Genomic DNA, 15,737 nt, shown 5'->3' with positions numbered 1-15,737 from the left:
CAATTACTTCTGAATAAACATATCATGATTGTTTTTATAGATTAAATAAAGATTGCACATGGTATCCAGCATAGGTATTACATTTGCATTTTCAGACTCCTTCCGGATATATATGTGGTGGGGCAGAGTATATTTGAGTCCTTTGGGAATAGGACGGTATATTTTTATTTTATTTTTTTTATTTTTAATCCCATTTATATCCCACCCTTCTCCGAAGACTCAGGGCGGCTTACAATCTAAAGCACAATGTGCTTAGCAATAGCCTTCATTCTATGTATATACCTGCTTATTAGGGCTTTCGTCCCCCCCCCAGCGGCATTTTTACAAAGTCAGCTTATTGCCCCCAACAATCTGGGTCCTCATTTTACCTACCTCAGAAGGATGGAAGGCTGAGTCAACCTTGAGCCTGGTGGGATGCGAACCTGCACTAATTGCAGGCAGCTGGTGTTACTTAAGGAGGCATTAGCCCACTGCTCCACCAAGGCTCTTTTTAAATTATAAATTCAATCAATCAATCAATCAATCAATCAATAAATAAATAAATAAATATTGTGTAACTTTTAAACTAAAAATAAAAAAAACCTTCCCAAACCTCATAATACTGTAACTAAAAGCCCAGCCAAGCAGAACAATTGTTAAAGAAGGATTCTCAAAATGTTTCATTTTGTTCCTCTTTCCCAAATGTCACAGTTGGATGAGAGAGAAGTAGGGATAGAACACTGAATGCCAAGCTCAACCAAATGGAATGCACACATGGACCCAGGGCTTCCGTTCACTTCTTCAAAGCAAACAAAAGATCCACTGTCAGAGCAATTAACCCATTAAATAGACAGAGAAATGTGGGGAGGTGGGCACAGAACACAATAGGCATTCATGGGCAGTCTTAATGTTCTTTTGTACATCAAAATTAGAGAATGACTTACGTGATCTTTGCAAGCTTCTGCCATTTTTAGATGCACAGAAAGTTAATCCCCAAAAGTTTGGAGAAGTTGTTTGTATTTATATTCTTTATGTTTCAGAGGTATTTCTCATTTACTCTTATATTCAAAAATATGACACTGTCCACTCACAATCCCATATGAACTGGTAAAAATACTTCCCATGACTCATGGCTAAAGAATTTTTTTTCCTATTCCTCCGAATGCTGCTGTAACATACTTATTAAAAGTAGTGAAAAGAAAATGCTGGCATATATTGTACACAGTATTCCTGATACTTGTGTGCTAATACGGTAGCAATTTAAATACATTCTATTTCTAAAATATCAGACTGTTACGTATGTTCTGTAGTTTCGGAAATAGTAAACAGCCAGGACAAACTCCTCTTTTCACGGCGTTTTAACTGGACACTGCCTTTCCTCAAAGTGCCACTGTGTGGATCATATAAATAGGTTCACTGACATATATGGTCCTTCCCTTCCAAGGGAAACAGTTAAGGCTGCTGACATATATTGTGTCAAGCTTCGGTGCAGCCAAACATACAAGTGGGAAGTGAATTCCAGAGCCAACATTTAGACTGGAATAAGAAACTTAAATTGTTATTTCAGTAGGGTCCTGGTGAACTACCTTGTATGGATCTACATGGCAATTTTATCTATTTTCAATTGTATATTATAGATTGCCAAATGATGGAGCTGGAAGAGAGTCTCTTTAATTTTATATTAACTGGTAGAATTGCAGTTGGTTTGGATGATTTATTGGAACAGATATTGTTCATGCCCTAAGAACTGATGCAGAAATACTATAAATTATGAGTCGTTCATGATACAACTCCCATGGATTGATTTAGAAGACTAAAAATAGTTTTAAAAATATTTCTTTTATTACCTCCAAAAAAAAAAGAATTGAACTGAATATCCATACATAAAGCATAGATATATAGAACATTAAGAAGGTTATGTGATGCTCTCAACCACATTCTGGCAGAAGGACTCAGAATCCCTAAACACAAATCTTTTTGTTTACATGAAATGGTCTTACTGGATCTGCTGATATCCTCCGGTTCTTGTTGAGAGCAGCATTCTTCCACCCACCAAATCTGGAGACATAAGTCCTGGGAGGGACTTGAGGAGGCATGGTCTTGCTGCGAGCAACTGGCTTCCCACTGCTTTCTTTCTCAAAAATGCTTCTACCTTCCTTCCAACTCCAAGTGGCTTCTCTCAGAAGATCTGCATCATAAGTGGACTTGAGGTTGAGTCGGGTGATAGCATCATTGATGCCATCATAATCTACTGTGCTATACTGGTCTTCCTCCGAGATTCTACGACCTAACAATTTTCCATCAGCTCTCTCATGAGATGAGGAGAACATGTTGATATTATTGGGTTGGGGTCCTTTGAGGGAAGCTTGATTTGCTTCAGAAGTGTTCCAGATGGTAATACGAGGTGGCAGTGGGGGAGGAGAAAGCTTCTTGGGTGACCGACCACCATTGCTGTGCTGGCAAGGTGTACTATTGAGGGGATCATCGAGGAAGTCTCTCCCTGTGCTTTCAAAGATGTACAAATAGTCACTAGACAGAGGATTTTTCAACCAAGGTTGACTTTCTGCTTCAGGCACCAATCTGGATGAGGTAGTGTTGGTCCCCAAAGCTCTTGAAACTTCTTGGTCAGAGAGCGAATTATAATTGAGAGTTGAGTCTGAGCCAGAGAGGCCTCGCATGACCTTAATATTACGGCAGTCATTCCTTATAGCAGGTATGTTGTAATCCAGAATGGGATCATCCCAAGAAATCAGAGGTTGATCAGTGTTTTGCTTTGTCTGGTTCTCCTCCTTGTCTTGCCTCAGGCGGGACAGGGCATCATACTCCATCTGCAGGGCTTCTGCAAGAGCCAGCTCCTTACGGCTAATCCCCACAGACTCCAAAGATTGCCAGTGCTCTCCATTTCCTCTGGTTGCAGACATCTCTTGGAAAACTAATGCTGAAACCAGGGACTACTGGATGCTCAATTCAGGTTTTAGGAACAAAGGCATACTGTGCCACCAGCCACCTGCAAGTGAAGAGACCAGAAGAACATGGCAATAAGAGTGAGTTTCATTAATATCTGTCTGCTTTACTGAAAGGTTTTCATGTGTTTGATCAGCACTGGAGAAAACATGCTGCTATGGCTATCACAATCACCAAACAGTCAACAAATATTTACCCTCCTAGGAAACCAATCCTGAATTATTATGTTCATGTTCAGTAATTCATCAAGTAATTCAAGTTTATAGGTTTCTCCTGCAGAATGTGGTAAGGTATGTGATCCCAAGATATAGTAGACATTTAAGTGCTTACTAGCAAGAGAAAAAAAGCTTAGAAGTATTTATTGATTCAACCATAGATGAATTGAATGGTAAGCAAAGTAGTTTGCACATTCAGATTCAAGGCCATCAACATTGAATCTGAATGTGCAAACATTGAATCTGAATGTGCAAACAGCACGGTCCTTCGCCCTCTACTAAGGTGATTTATACCTTGACAAGAGGCACCATCTCTTTATATTTCCAGAGTTCAGAGACATATTTTTTCTGATATAGTGCATAAAAATAGTTACCATAACATATACCGTACTTCAATCTCTATGAATTGATCTAATCTTATCCTAAAAACTTTTCAAGTTGCTATCATATCTTGAAAAACTGAATTCCATAATTTAACTTTATACTGTCTGAATAAATATTTTATGCTTGAAACCATAAATCACCAATTCATTTTTCCCATTTTTACCAAAATGTCCATAAGAGTTTTCTAGTCTTTTATGAAAGTACTTATTGCTTTATTCCTGATCAAAAAGATCAACTCTGCCATTTCTGCAGATTCCACCATCTTCACAATCTACTCCATTGTGGATATTTTAATGTCTTTCTATTTTTGTGCATACAATAGTCTCACTGCAATTGCCATATACAAAACCAATATCCCCGAAGTCTTTTCTAATTGACTGTTCATAAATCCAATAAAAACAGGTCTGTTTTCATCTGAATATTAATCTTAAAAATTATTTGCATCATGATGTGTATTTGTATCCATTTTTTATTTTTTACAAGTCCACTATGCAACTCCCTTCATGTTTTACATATTTCCAAGCACCTTTCTATATTTTAGATAATTTCTATAATCATATGTACCAATGATACATCCTTTTATAAAAGTTCTCTCTTAAATTAGAACACAGTGTGAATTTCAGTCTTCTAACATTGATCTATTCATTATGACCAGATTCTTAGCCAATTTTATCATGTACTTTTTAACACGTTCTTCCATTTCAAATCTCAACAGAAATTTATACATTTTAGCAATCACATGTTCATCATCTGTACATAATAATTCAGTTTCAAATTCTGCCTTATGTTGTTCAATTCTATTTATTTTTTTATCTGTATAAAACTTTCCAGTCATTTCAAGGAAGAATAGAAATTATACACTATAAAAAATGGAATAAAATTCCATTGTACAACTTGTAAAACTTCAGATCTGCTTTGAGGACTAGCAAAAGCATGTGGTCTCAATCAGTATTCTGAAGCCTCAATTCTAGACGTATATATTATTGTTGTAAATATAAGGAAGTGGGGAACAAGTGTGCACTTTCAACTTCTTTTGCAGAGAATAACACTGTAATAAATAGCAGATAAATAAGCACATCTGAAAATGTAAATATATGTATGTGTTGCTCAATTTGTAGTAATGGAAAATGAGATGAAGTTGTTAAAGCATGTGTTAAAAACACTTTAAGGGAAGCCTGGCAAGGATTGAAAGAATTGGTTTGTTTTGCAGGTGTCAATGAAAGTGTAAACTCCTTAGCCTTGTCAAGATATTCCATCAATTTATGCTCTAGGCACTTAATTAATAATCATAGTTGCTGTGATTAACATAAAAGGAAGGACCCAGTTAACATTCTGTTAACACTGTTCTTAGGCAGTAACACAGCAACACATTAACAGCTCAAGATTTAGAGGGGAAAAATACCAGCTGGGCAAATGAAGGCAACAAATGCTAAAACATGCACAAAATATGGCAACGCCAAAGAGAAGTGATGTCCCGTGATGTCCTCTAAAATCCATAAAGCAAAGTGAAGTAAGGTGCGGCTCTACACAAAGCAGAATAACTAAAGCTTATGCTTTATGAATACATAATAACAACATATATTTAATTATGTATAATCAAACCATAGTATGATATGTGTGGTTTGGGTTTAAGGGATTATATCAAGGGTGTCAAACTCACAATGTCACGTGATGTGTCACAATGTATCATGACTTTTTTGCCATTGCCGGCAATGGGATGGGCGCATTTTTGCTATGATGCATCCGGCCTGCAGGCCAGCAGTTTGACACCCCTGGATTATATGAACCAGAAATTATAGTTTATAAACCATGGCTTATGGCTTAGTGTGCTACATAAACCAGGTTTTTGTGTCTTAAGCCATGATGAAAACAAGTAATGGTTAGCTTGACGTGTGAAGTCAACGAATAGAACTCACAGGGGCTTAAGAGTTGGAAAGCTTCCCTACAGAATGTCTGAATCAACCTCATTCTTTCTACTGAGTTAAATGGCCAACTCTGTTGCAATAGGGTTCAGCTGATGAATTAGGAGCTAGTACCAAATTGCAGCTGAGGTAAAGTGGGTTGTTATGTCAGCAACATTAGTATCATAAAAATATAGGACACAAAATTTTGAACAGAGATCAAATGTGAGACTTAGTTTTAAACAACTATACAGTGGAGAATTTTCTTGGTTGTTGAGAGCAGAGGAAAGAAGAAATGTTCTATTGTTCAATAATACAGATAAAATACTTCAGATTCCACCCTTTGCATTTTCAGTTGAATCAATCAGGTATCACTCTAACCAAAAAGGTTCAGAATTGCAACATAAAAACAGCTAAAGATACTAAAAAATAAATGTTAGATAGTAAAAATTAAAAATTAAAATTTTAAAATTTTAAAAATTAAAAAGTAAGATTATGAATGATTACAAAGGTCCATGGCAATTAAAAATCAAAAAGCATAATAGAATAAATATATATTTGCTGGTAGGGAAAAATAACTATAAAATAGACATCTACAGTAAAGCCAGTGTGGTCCAGTGGTTAAGGCATCAGACTATAAAGACTGTGGGTTCTAGTCCTGCCTTAGGCATAAAAGCCAAATGGGTGACTTTGGGCTCGTCAGCCCAACCACTTACAGGGTTGTTGGCGTAGGAAAAATAAGAGGAGGAACGAAGATGTTTGCCACCTTTAGTTATTTCTAAAAATAACAAAGATGGTATAAAAATAAATATCATGAGAAGGTCCATTCCTGAGTGATCACATTAGGCTGGATGGATAAATGGAGCAGGGCCCCTGTTCATATTTTAGATTGGAGAAAGAAATTTACCATGGATGGTCTTTCTTTCAAACAATTGTCATTCTAAGCCTGTGATGGGCAATCTGTGGCTCCAGGGTAGTGGAAAGAACTGAGTTTCTGTCTGTGACCCTTTCTAGCCTATTCATAGGGTACTGTTCGACAGAACAATAAGAAAGTAGCCACAATTTGGTTTTATTAAACTGTAGGCTCCATAACTGAATTTATAATATGTTTTCACATCTGTGACTTTATACCACAAAAAAGGTTTTTTTTAAAGTTTTATTCAAATATGGCTGCCCACTTTACACCTAGGACTCTTGGTGGCATAAAAAAGTTAAAACCAACAGTTTTGAGAATAACCCATAGCACACAAGGTAAATTAGAGGTCCTTGGTGCTCTCTGAGTTTGGCTGTTTTCTTGCAGATGTTTCATTACCCAAACTAGAGGGTAGTAGTGCTAGCAAGGAATGGAGTTTGCCTAGAAAAAAACAACAAAAACAGGAATCATCTACAGCATATTGTATACAGACTACAACAGCCACTATGTTAGACAAACAGGCAGAAGACTAGCAGAACGCATCCATGAATACCAACTAGTAGTCAGAAGACATGAAATTAAAGACACTCTTTTAATATCACATGATCATTAATCAGACTTAACTGGTTAACTGTGACCATCCCACACCAAGCCAAGTCCAAAAATGCTAGAGAATTCCTGGAAGCCTGGCACTTTGACAAATTAGCTATGAATAGACACATAAATAATTTCTACATACAGTGAAAAAGATACAATTGACAAGCCAAAAAAGGAACAAAAAGACCAAAATACCTCCCCACCAGCAATTAACACTCAGATGAGCATATAGATTAACACCAAGATTAATATCAGACCAACAAAGAAGTAAACAATACCCCAATCAAGGAACTGCCAACAAACTAACAGTAAACAGTTCAACCAAAGAATCTCCAACACAGATAGGGCAAGCCACTAGAATACAAATTGAGAGTAAACACCATTCCTTGCTAGCAGTGACGATGCTATTAGTTTGGGTAATGAAACATTTGCAAGAAAACAACCAAGCTCAGAGAGCACTAAGGACCCCACATTTCAGTCATGAGCTACAAATATTCTCCTTTATCGGTACACAAGGCAAACAATAACTCCCAATCATAAAGCCACATCAACAGCAGAGCTTGCCTAGCCTTCAGGCTTCAGAGCATGGGGAAACAGTTAAGGACTGGCTCTTGATTACACAAGGCTCTTGATTAATAGGTCAGGGCCATCCGGATCTACAAGGGGATGCAGTTCAAAATGCTGCAATATTCAGTTTTCTAGCAAAAATGTTGGACCTGATTCCTATTGGAAACCATGAAAACCAGTACATTTTTAAATGAGCTGAACTATTAACCACAATGCTGTAGAGAACAGCTGTAACAAAAAGCTCTTATTTTCCTGAGTCTACTCTTCCCTAAGGTAACAACTCCTGTAAGATTATTTCCATCCCTAGAGATGGCCTCATTCTAATTTTACAGACCAACAGCCTTGTTTATCAGGGAAGAAGGAAGAGATTTCAATAAGAACATATCCTGTCCGGTATTCATCTCTGTTTTGCATGTTTAAAAAAGGAAATTTTGCTTTTAAAAGTCTATTTAATTTGTTTCCCCCTTTCCTCAGCTTAATTATAACAATTCCCCTCTGCATCAAAGTATCAATAAAATAAATTATTAGCGATTATAAATATAAATATATTGCTAATAAATTAAGTACATAACCACTGTGGAAAGAGGAATAATTTGTATATTCTGTTCTAAGTCTTCTTGGAACCCATTAGTAACTCCTTTCATTTCTTGATTATCTTTAATCAGGAGAATCAATTTGCTTTATACAAGGAATAGGAAGGTTGCAGATTTTATGAAATTGAAGATTTAGTTATCAATGGCAATCTTGCTACTTCTGCATACATTTTATAAAATGGACACAAGTGCCAATTTGGATTCAAATGAGTCAAATTCAATGCTTTCATAAAATCAGTCACTGACGATATTTAAAGAATGGGATACATCATTTAATAGCAAGTGAATCAGTATCATTTTTATACTAAACCTAAAGTTTTCTAGACTGATAGTTGTTGATAGCAATTAATCAGCATTTTTTGTCTAAAGTTTTTGAGAAAATCATCCTCTATCCAAAAAATCAATGACTTTTGTGGTTGGTTTTCTATGTCTCTAAGGCATATGAACAATAATCCAGTTATTAGTATGAACTGTTAATTATCTTATTGGAAATCGCAGGAAAAACAAAATAAAGGTGGACTTTGTTACTTGTAGAGAGGTCTGTACCAGTGTAAAAATGGAGATAATAAAACCATGTACTTCTTTTTTTTTTTTTTTTTTTTTTTTATTGAAAAGTTTTAAAATACAGTTTTCCATTAGAAAAAAAAAAAAAAAAAAAAAAAACCCTTCCCCCTCCCTCTACCCCCCCTACCTCCCCCCAACGTCCCTCCCTCCCCTCCTCCCTCCACCCCCCCTCCCCCCCCGACTTCCCAGAGCTAAATACAAGGTATATGTATGTAAAAAAGCAATCATAAACTACCATATACTAAAGACTATAGATTCTAAAATCCATCACTCTCTAGCTTATATAGGATAAAACACACCTTAACCATAATAAATGTATATAAAAAAAAAACTAGCATAAAAGAAAGAAAAAGGAACGAAAGAAGACTCATTCGAATGCTACATAAAACTTCTTAACCCTATACTTGTTCTGGATAAACTCAATCCATTTTCTCCATTCCATAATATAACGTTCTTGCGAATGATCTTTCAAATAGGCTGAAATCTTCGCCATCTCTGCCAGGTCGGAAACCTTTAAAGTCCATTCTTCTATAGTCGGCAGTACCTCTTTCTTCCAATATTGACCTATCAAAAATCTTGCTGCCGTAACTAAGTTCAACATCAGCTTAGAGTCCACAACTGTAGCGTCAACAATTATTCCCAACAAAAAAAATTGCGGACAAAACTTTATCCTCCGTTTAAAAATCTTCTGCATATTCCACCAGACTTTTATCCAAAAAGCCTTAACCTTCTTACATGTCCACCATATATGAAAATATGTTGCATCTTCATCACCACATCTCCAACATTTAGGCTGGTATTTCGGATACATACTTGCAAGCTTTTTGGGATCTAAATGCCATCTATAAAACATTTTATAAAAGTTCTCTCTTAAATTTTGAGCTTGAGTAAATTTTACATTCCTCACCCAAATCTTCTCCCAGGTGTCCATTGTAATAACTTCCTGAATGTTTTGGGCCCATTTTATCATGCAATCTTTAACAAGCTCCGTTTCTGAATCAATCTCCAGCAATGCAAGATATATCCGTTTAATATGTGCTGGTCCCTGGTTTCTAATTTGCTTTATCAAATTTTCATCAGTCATTATAAATCCATTTTTCTGGTCTTCTTTCCACCTGGCCCGTAACTGAATATATTGAAACCAAGTTTGGACAACCTTCTCTTCTCGCAACAGGCTATATGCTTTCAAGCACCAAATATTCCTTTCCAAACTTAAAATCTCCTTGTACGTAGTCACATCATGTTTAAAGCCAGCATGTATATTTTCTATTGCGTGTTTTGGAATTGCCCACAATGGTATCTTGCTGCTTAACTTATGTCTATACTTCTTCCAAACTCTCAGCAATGCCTGTCTTAAAATATGCATCCTGAACACAATATCTACCTTCTTATCATACAACAAATATGCATGCCAGCCAAACAACAGATCATGGCCCTCAAGATTTAATAACCTCAATTGCGTCAAATTAATCCAATCGCTTATTCCTACTAATGCAGCAGCTTCATAATATAATTTCAAATTGGGCAGCTTAAGGCCACCTCTCTCACGAGTATCCTGCATAATCTTAAGTTTAACTCGTGGCTTTTTCCCTGCCCAGACAAATTTATTGATACCACGCTGCCATTCCTCCAAATTAGAATCTTTCTTAAGAATCGGTATCATTTGAAATAAAAATAAAAATTTGGGCAGGACATTCATTTTCACTGCTGCAATCCGTCCCAACAAAGACAATTGCAATTTTTGCCAACTCTCCAATTCTTTTTGAATTTTTCCCCATAATTTTTCATAGTTATTTTTATATAGCTTTGTATTAGAGGGCGACAAAATCACCCCCAGATATTTAACCCTTTTAACAATCTCAAATCCAGTTAATCCTTCTAAGAGAGCCTTCTGTGAAACTGTCATATTTCTAGCCAAAATTTTAGTTTTCTGTATATTTACTTTAAATCCAGAAACTTTGCCATATTGTGTTATTATCTCCATCAGGTCCACAACAGAGTTCTCTGGCTGGGTCACTGTAACAACCAGATCATCGGCAAATGCTCTCAATCTATAGTCCTGATCTCCAACTTGAATTCCCTTAATTTTTTCTGAATTCCGAATCTTGGTCAATAGTATCTCCAATGTTAACACAAATAACAAGGGCGATAACGGACACCCTTGCCTTGTGCCCTTCTCAATATTACATACTGCTGTCAAGCTATTATTAACTATGATTCGGGCAGTTTGTTTTTGATATAATGCCCTAATCGGCTGCAAAAAATTTTCGCCAAAATCCATTTTATCTAAGACTTTCAACAAAAATTGCCAATTCAATTGATCAAAAGCCTTTTCAGCATCTAAAAAGATTAGCGCTGCAGAGATCTGGTTGTGCCTTTCCAAAAACTCTAACACATCAACTATATGTCTCACATTATTTTTCATTTGCCTACCACTAATAAACCCCGTTTGGTCCCCGTGAATCACCTGTTGCAGGACCCTCATCAGTCTATTAGCCAAGACCTTAGCAAATATCTTATAGTCTGTATTTAAAAGCGATATCGGTCTATAATTTTTAACTTGAGTAGCATCCTGGTCTTCCTTCGGAATCAAAGAAATAAAAGCTGTTCTCCAAGACGGGGGCACCTCTCCCCCCCTCTGGATTGTCTGGAACAGTTCCTTTAACGGTTTTATCATCTCTAATTGCAAGTTTTTATAATAGGCCGCAGTCAAGCCATCAGTGCCTGGTGCTTTATCCACCTTCAGTTCCTTAATAGCTGTAAAAATTTCCTCTTCTGTAATCAGTTGATTAATCCCCTCTTTTTGTACTTGCGTAAGAACCGGGATGCTAGCATTCTCCAAATATATATCAATATCTTTTATATTAATTTCCTCCTTAGTATATAATTTCGAATAAAAATCCAGAAAAGCATCCTTAATAAGATTCTGTTGAAACACAACCCTTCCTTTATATTCAATCTTATCCATATTAGAGGCCCTTTGCTTTTTTCTCAGTCTATAAGCTAACCATCTGCCTGGTTTATTAGCGTTGCAAAAAGTATTATGCCTAGCAAACCGCAGATTAGTTGCCACTTGATCTGCCATTAATTTATCAAATTGTCCTCTTAGCAATCTAATAGCCTCCTTAATCTTCACATCCTCTGGATTCAAAATCAAAGCCTTTTCTTTTTCCTTTATTTCATTCTCCAGTTGTTTCCTTCTAATTTCCACTGCACGTCTATGTCTATTGTTCATATATATCAACACCCCTCTCATATAGGCCTTGCTAGCATCCCAAACCATGTCCATAGAAGTACCCTTATTCATATTAATCTCAAAAAAATCCTTCATCCGCTGTTTACATTCTTCCACATTTTTCTGATTTCTAAACAAATTCTCATTTACACGCCACGAGCGTCTGTCTCTCTTCTCCTCATCAATCTCCAACCAAACTGGGCTGTGGTCAGAGATAATTCTCGCACAAATCTTCACCTTTTTAGATCTCAGAAAAAAGTCATTAGTCAACAAAATAAAATCAATCCTTGAAAAAGATTGGTGTCTGTCAGAATAAAAGGTATAATCCTTCTCTTGGAAGTGTCTCTCACGCCAAATATCTCGTAATTCCAAGTCATCCTTCATTTCAAAAAAGGATTTAGGCAGTCTTGCATGACTTGGAATGCGCTTAAAAACTCCAGCCTTATCCAGCTGTACATCCAAAACACCATTCCAATCTCCCATAAAAATAAAAGATTTATAATCCAACTGGGTAATCTTTGTGTGAAGTAAGCTAAAAAAATCAGCTTGTTGTTGGTTAGGTGCATATAATCCAACTAAAAGCGTCTTTTTACCTTCTAACAACAGCTCAATCATAACATATCGTCCATGCTTATCTGCTTCAATTAAGTCTGCTGTTAAGGCACTTTTAACATAAACAACCACTCCATTTTTCTTATTCTCTGCAGAGGCAACAAATTGCGTACCCAGTCTCGAGTTCAATAAATACTTTTGATCCAAAACTCTAATATGCGTTTCTTGCAAACATATAACATCTATCTTAAATTGTTTTAAGTATTGAAAAACTTTCTTCCTCTTCTGCGGTGAATTTAATCCATTAACATTCCAGGTTAGAAATTTAGTTGCCATGCATATCCTCCAAAACCATGTACTTCTATAGGAACTGCCTAGAAACTGTTCTCAGCTTATTCCAATAAATGCCTCAGCTTCAAGGAGAAAAGGACTACTCCAACTACCAGATGTAGTAAAGCTACAGTGTACAAAGAGCACAAGTATCTACGGTAGTGCAACTAAATATCTTAACTGAGATGGTGAAAAAGCCACCCATCTGGTGAGTCACTCTGAAACCATATGGCACCTCACAAGCAGACTGACTAAGCAAGATCCACCCTGACCAAGCAAGGGAAAATAGGAACAAATACAGGGCACAGATGACCTAACACTTTAAAAATATATTAACTGCTAAGCTTGTAAGCCGCCCTGAGTCTTCGGAGAAGGGCGGGATATAAATGGAATTAAAATAAAAAATAAAATAAATAAACAAATCACTGGGCACCTACAGTATGTAAATAATGAAAAACAAGGTAAAAACTACTGTTCAAATATCCTTTTGATATGATGGTTGGCCTTATTGGGTTTTTCTTTTTTAGTTTTAAAAAGGAATTTCTCATTAAAATCACTTTGTGTAAGAATCCATGTATACTCCCTGCGTTTCAGGATTGGCATAACACTTGTTAAGTTTGGTATTTCTGGACTTTATACAGTAAGATCTAAGGTACCTTTCTATCTATTTTCCTAAAGCTGGGCTTAAAGGTAAAGGTAAAGGTTCCCCTGCACATGCGTGCTAGTCGTTTCCGACTCTAGGGGCCGGTGCTCATCTCCGTTTCAAAGCCGAAGAGCCAGCGCTTGTCCGAGGATGTCTCCGTGGTCATGTGGCCGGCATGACTACACGCCAAAGGCGCACGGAACGCTGTTACCTTCCCACCGGAGTGGTCCCTATTCTTCTACTTGCATTTTTACGTGCTTTCGAACTGCTAGGTTGGCAGAAGCTGGGACGAGTAACAGGCGCTCACTCTGTTATGCGGCACTCGGGATTTGACCCGCCAAACTGCCGACCTTCTGATCGACAAGCTCAGCGTCCTAACCCACTGAGCCACCGCGTCCCTAAAGCTGGGCTTACCATATGCTAAATAAATACATTTCTAAAGTTGGGCTTAGTAGCAAGGTCCTAGATAGAAGGATTAAGAACTCCCCAGTTCGACCTATTTTAAGACTGGTATCAATCCCACTAGGTAGACTAGACCAGGAAATCAGCTCCAAGGGAAGATTGTTTTGCCTTCCTGTTTTTAATTAGTATATTCTCTTGGGGAGGCCTGCTTGCTCCACACTTAACAAATCGATGACACATTACCACTTCAGTCTTGGTTCCATCTCCAAAAAGCATGTGAAAAGACATTCTGGTGAGTGCGGTTTCTGGATAAGGGTGAATATAAATCTTATTAACAAAACAGTTATTTCATTGGATGGGGGGGATATAGTTCAATGGCAGAGCATGTGCTTTACTTGCATATTTAAGTCAGAGCTAGTCAGCGTAGGCCACACAGAAGTAAATGGACCATTTCTCTGACTTCATAAAAAACAACAGCCTCATTTCCTAGAAGAGTCAATATTGCTTGTCTGTTCTACATCAGCCATCTTATATGTTTTAACCCCTTTTTGAAAAGCTATTGAAAAAGGGAAATACAAAATTGAAAATAACTAAGTAGGTAGTCCTTTCCATTTTCTAATATATTGTCTCATAATTGGAACAATACAAAGAGGGAATGCAAGCACCTGCATCCTTTCACTCATTCAGAATTTATCTGTCAGGTCAAAATATTCATATAAATGAGAACCTTCTCTCTCTCTCTTAAAATATTCATATAAATGAGAACCTTCTCTCTCTCTCTCTCTCTCTCTCTCTCTCTCTCTCTCTCTCTCTCTCTCTCTGTGTGTGTGTGTGTGAGATAAACACTAACCTAACCCTAACTATAATTTATAGAGCACACTATATTCTAGTCATTTTCAGAAAAACGTGGGCCAATGACAATTGCCTTTTATTTTAGCAAGCATGATATTAGGAGCAATTTTTGGATTTCATCAATAGCTAGGTCCTTTTTTAGGATTGATAATGATCCTCCACTTCTTGTTGAAAGCCATCTCATTAGAATCTGGGAAATGAATATTTAAATTAACAATTACTAAGGTTATAAGGAGTAATTTTGCCTGTGACAGTATTCTTCAGGTTGAATTGCAAGTTCATAACAATTAGAGATAAAGTTCCCTCCAAGGTGAACACGGGTCTCAATAATTCATGGACAGATTCATGTGGTTTTCTGGGAAGCCATATGGAATGGTTCTTCTCAGGCTGTTTTTTTTTACTTTTTATGTAATTTACAGCTCTAGGATTTCCTGATGAGGTCCCATTCGACAACCCCCCAAGCCTGACTCTGCTTGACTTTTCTAAATCAGTCAAGTTTAGCCAGATGCTACTACCTAGTTGGTAGCCATTCCCTTCTTAGGGATTCTGAATTGTATGTATACGGTAAGTTTTAGCAAGTAGCAACATCCAGCTAAGCTTGTCTGGGTTCAGCATCTAGGCGAGACAAATCCATAGTACTTGTTTATTAAAAAAGCACCAGTCATTAGAATAGAAAAATCATAATGACCAAATGAATGAGGATGCTTACCCTTGGAGGATAATCTAAACTCCTAATTGGCTTATAATAGGATTTAAACTAAGGCAAGAGCTTCATATTCTTAAGGAATGTATTGGAAAACATGCAGTCTAACTGTATTGTAATTAATAAAAGGTCTGTCTCTTCATCACACATTATATCTAAACACATTGAAGAGATAGCAGCAATTTAGAGACACAAACCACAAACTGACATTTTGGTACCTTTATCATCTTAAGTCACGGAATGGTTAATCATGATTTACCAAATAAGCCAAAATAATAAACTATAATTTATGTTTGTACAACTGTTAAGGCAAAATGGAGCTAAATCACATTAGAGGATATTT

The 15,737-nt window shown here is 36.7% G+C and overlaps 1 protein-coding gene across 1 annotated transcript in view; it reads right to left on the bottom strand.

The window, feature by feature from the left end:
* Positions 1 to 15,737, bottom strand: part of PIK3C2B (phosphatidylinositol-4-phosphate 3-kinase catalytic subunit type 2 beta) — a 100,083-nt gene that overhangs the window by 74,945 nt on the left and 9,401 nt on the right. Inside the window, exon 2 of the mRNA XM_081322261.1 lies at positions 1,980 to 2,986. Within this exon, the coding sequence (XP_081178387.1) occupies positions 1,980 to 2,900 (921 nt within the window). The 5' untranslated portion in view covers positions 2,901 to 2,986. The remainder of the gene's footprint in view (positions 1 to 1,979; positions 2,987 to 15,737) is intronic.

This window comes from Vipera berus (assembly GCF_964194415.1).
Source record: "Vipera berus genome assembly, chromosome: 3".
Classification (NCBI taxonomy): Eukaryota; Metazoa; Chordata; class Lepidosauria; order Squamata; family Viperidae; genus Vipera; species Vipera berus.
This window is presented reverse-complemented; position numbering and strand designations above follow the sequence as displayed.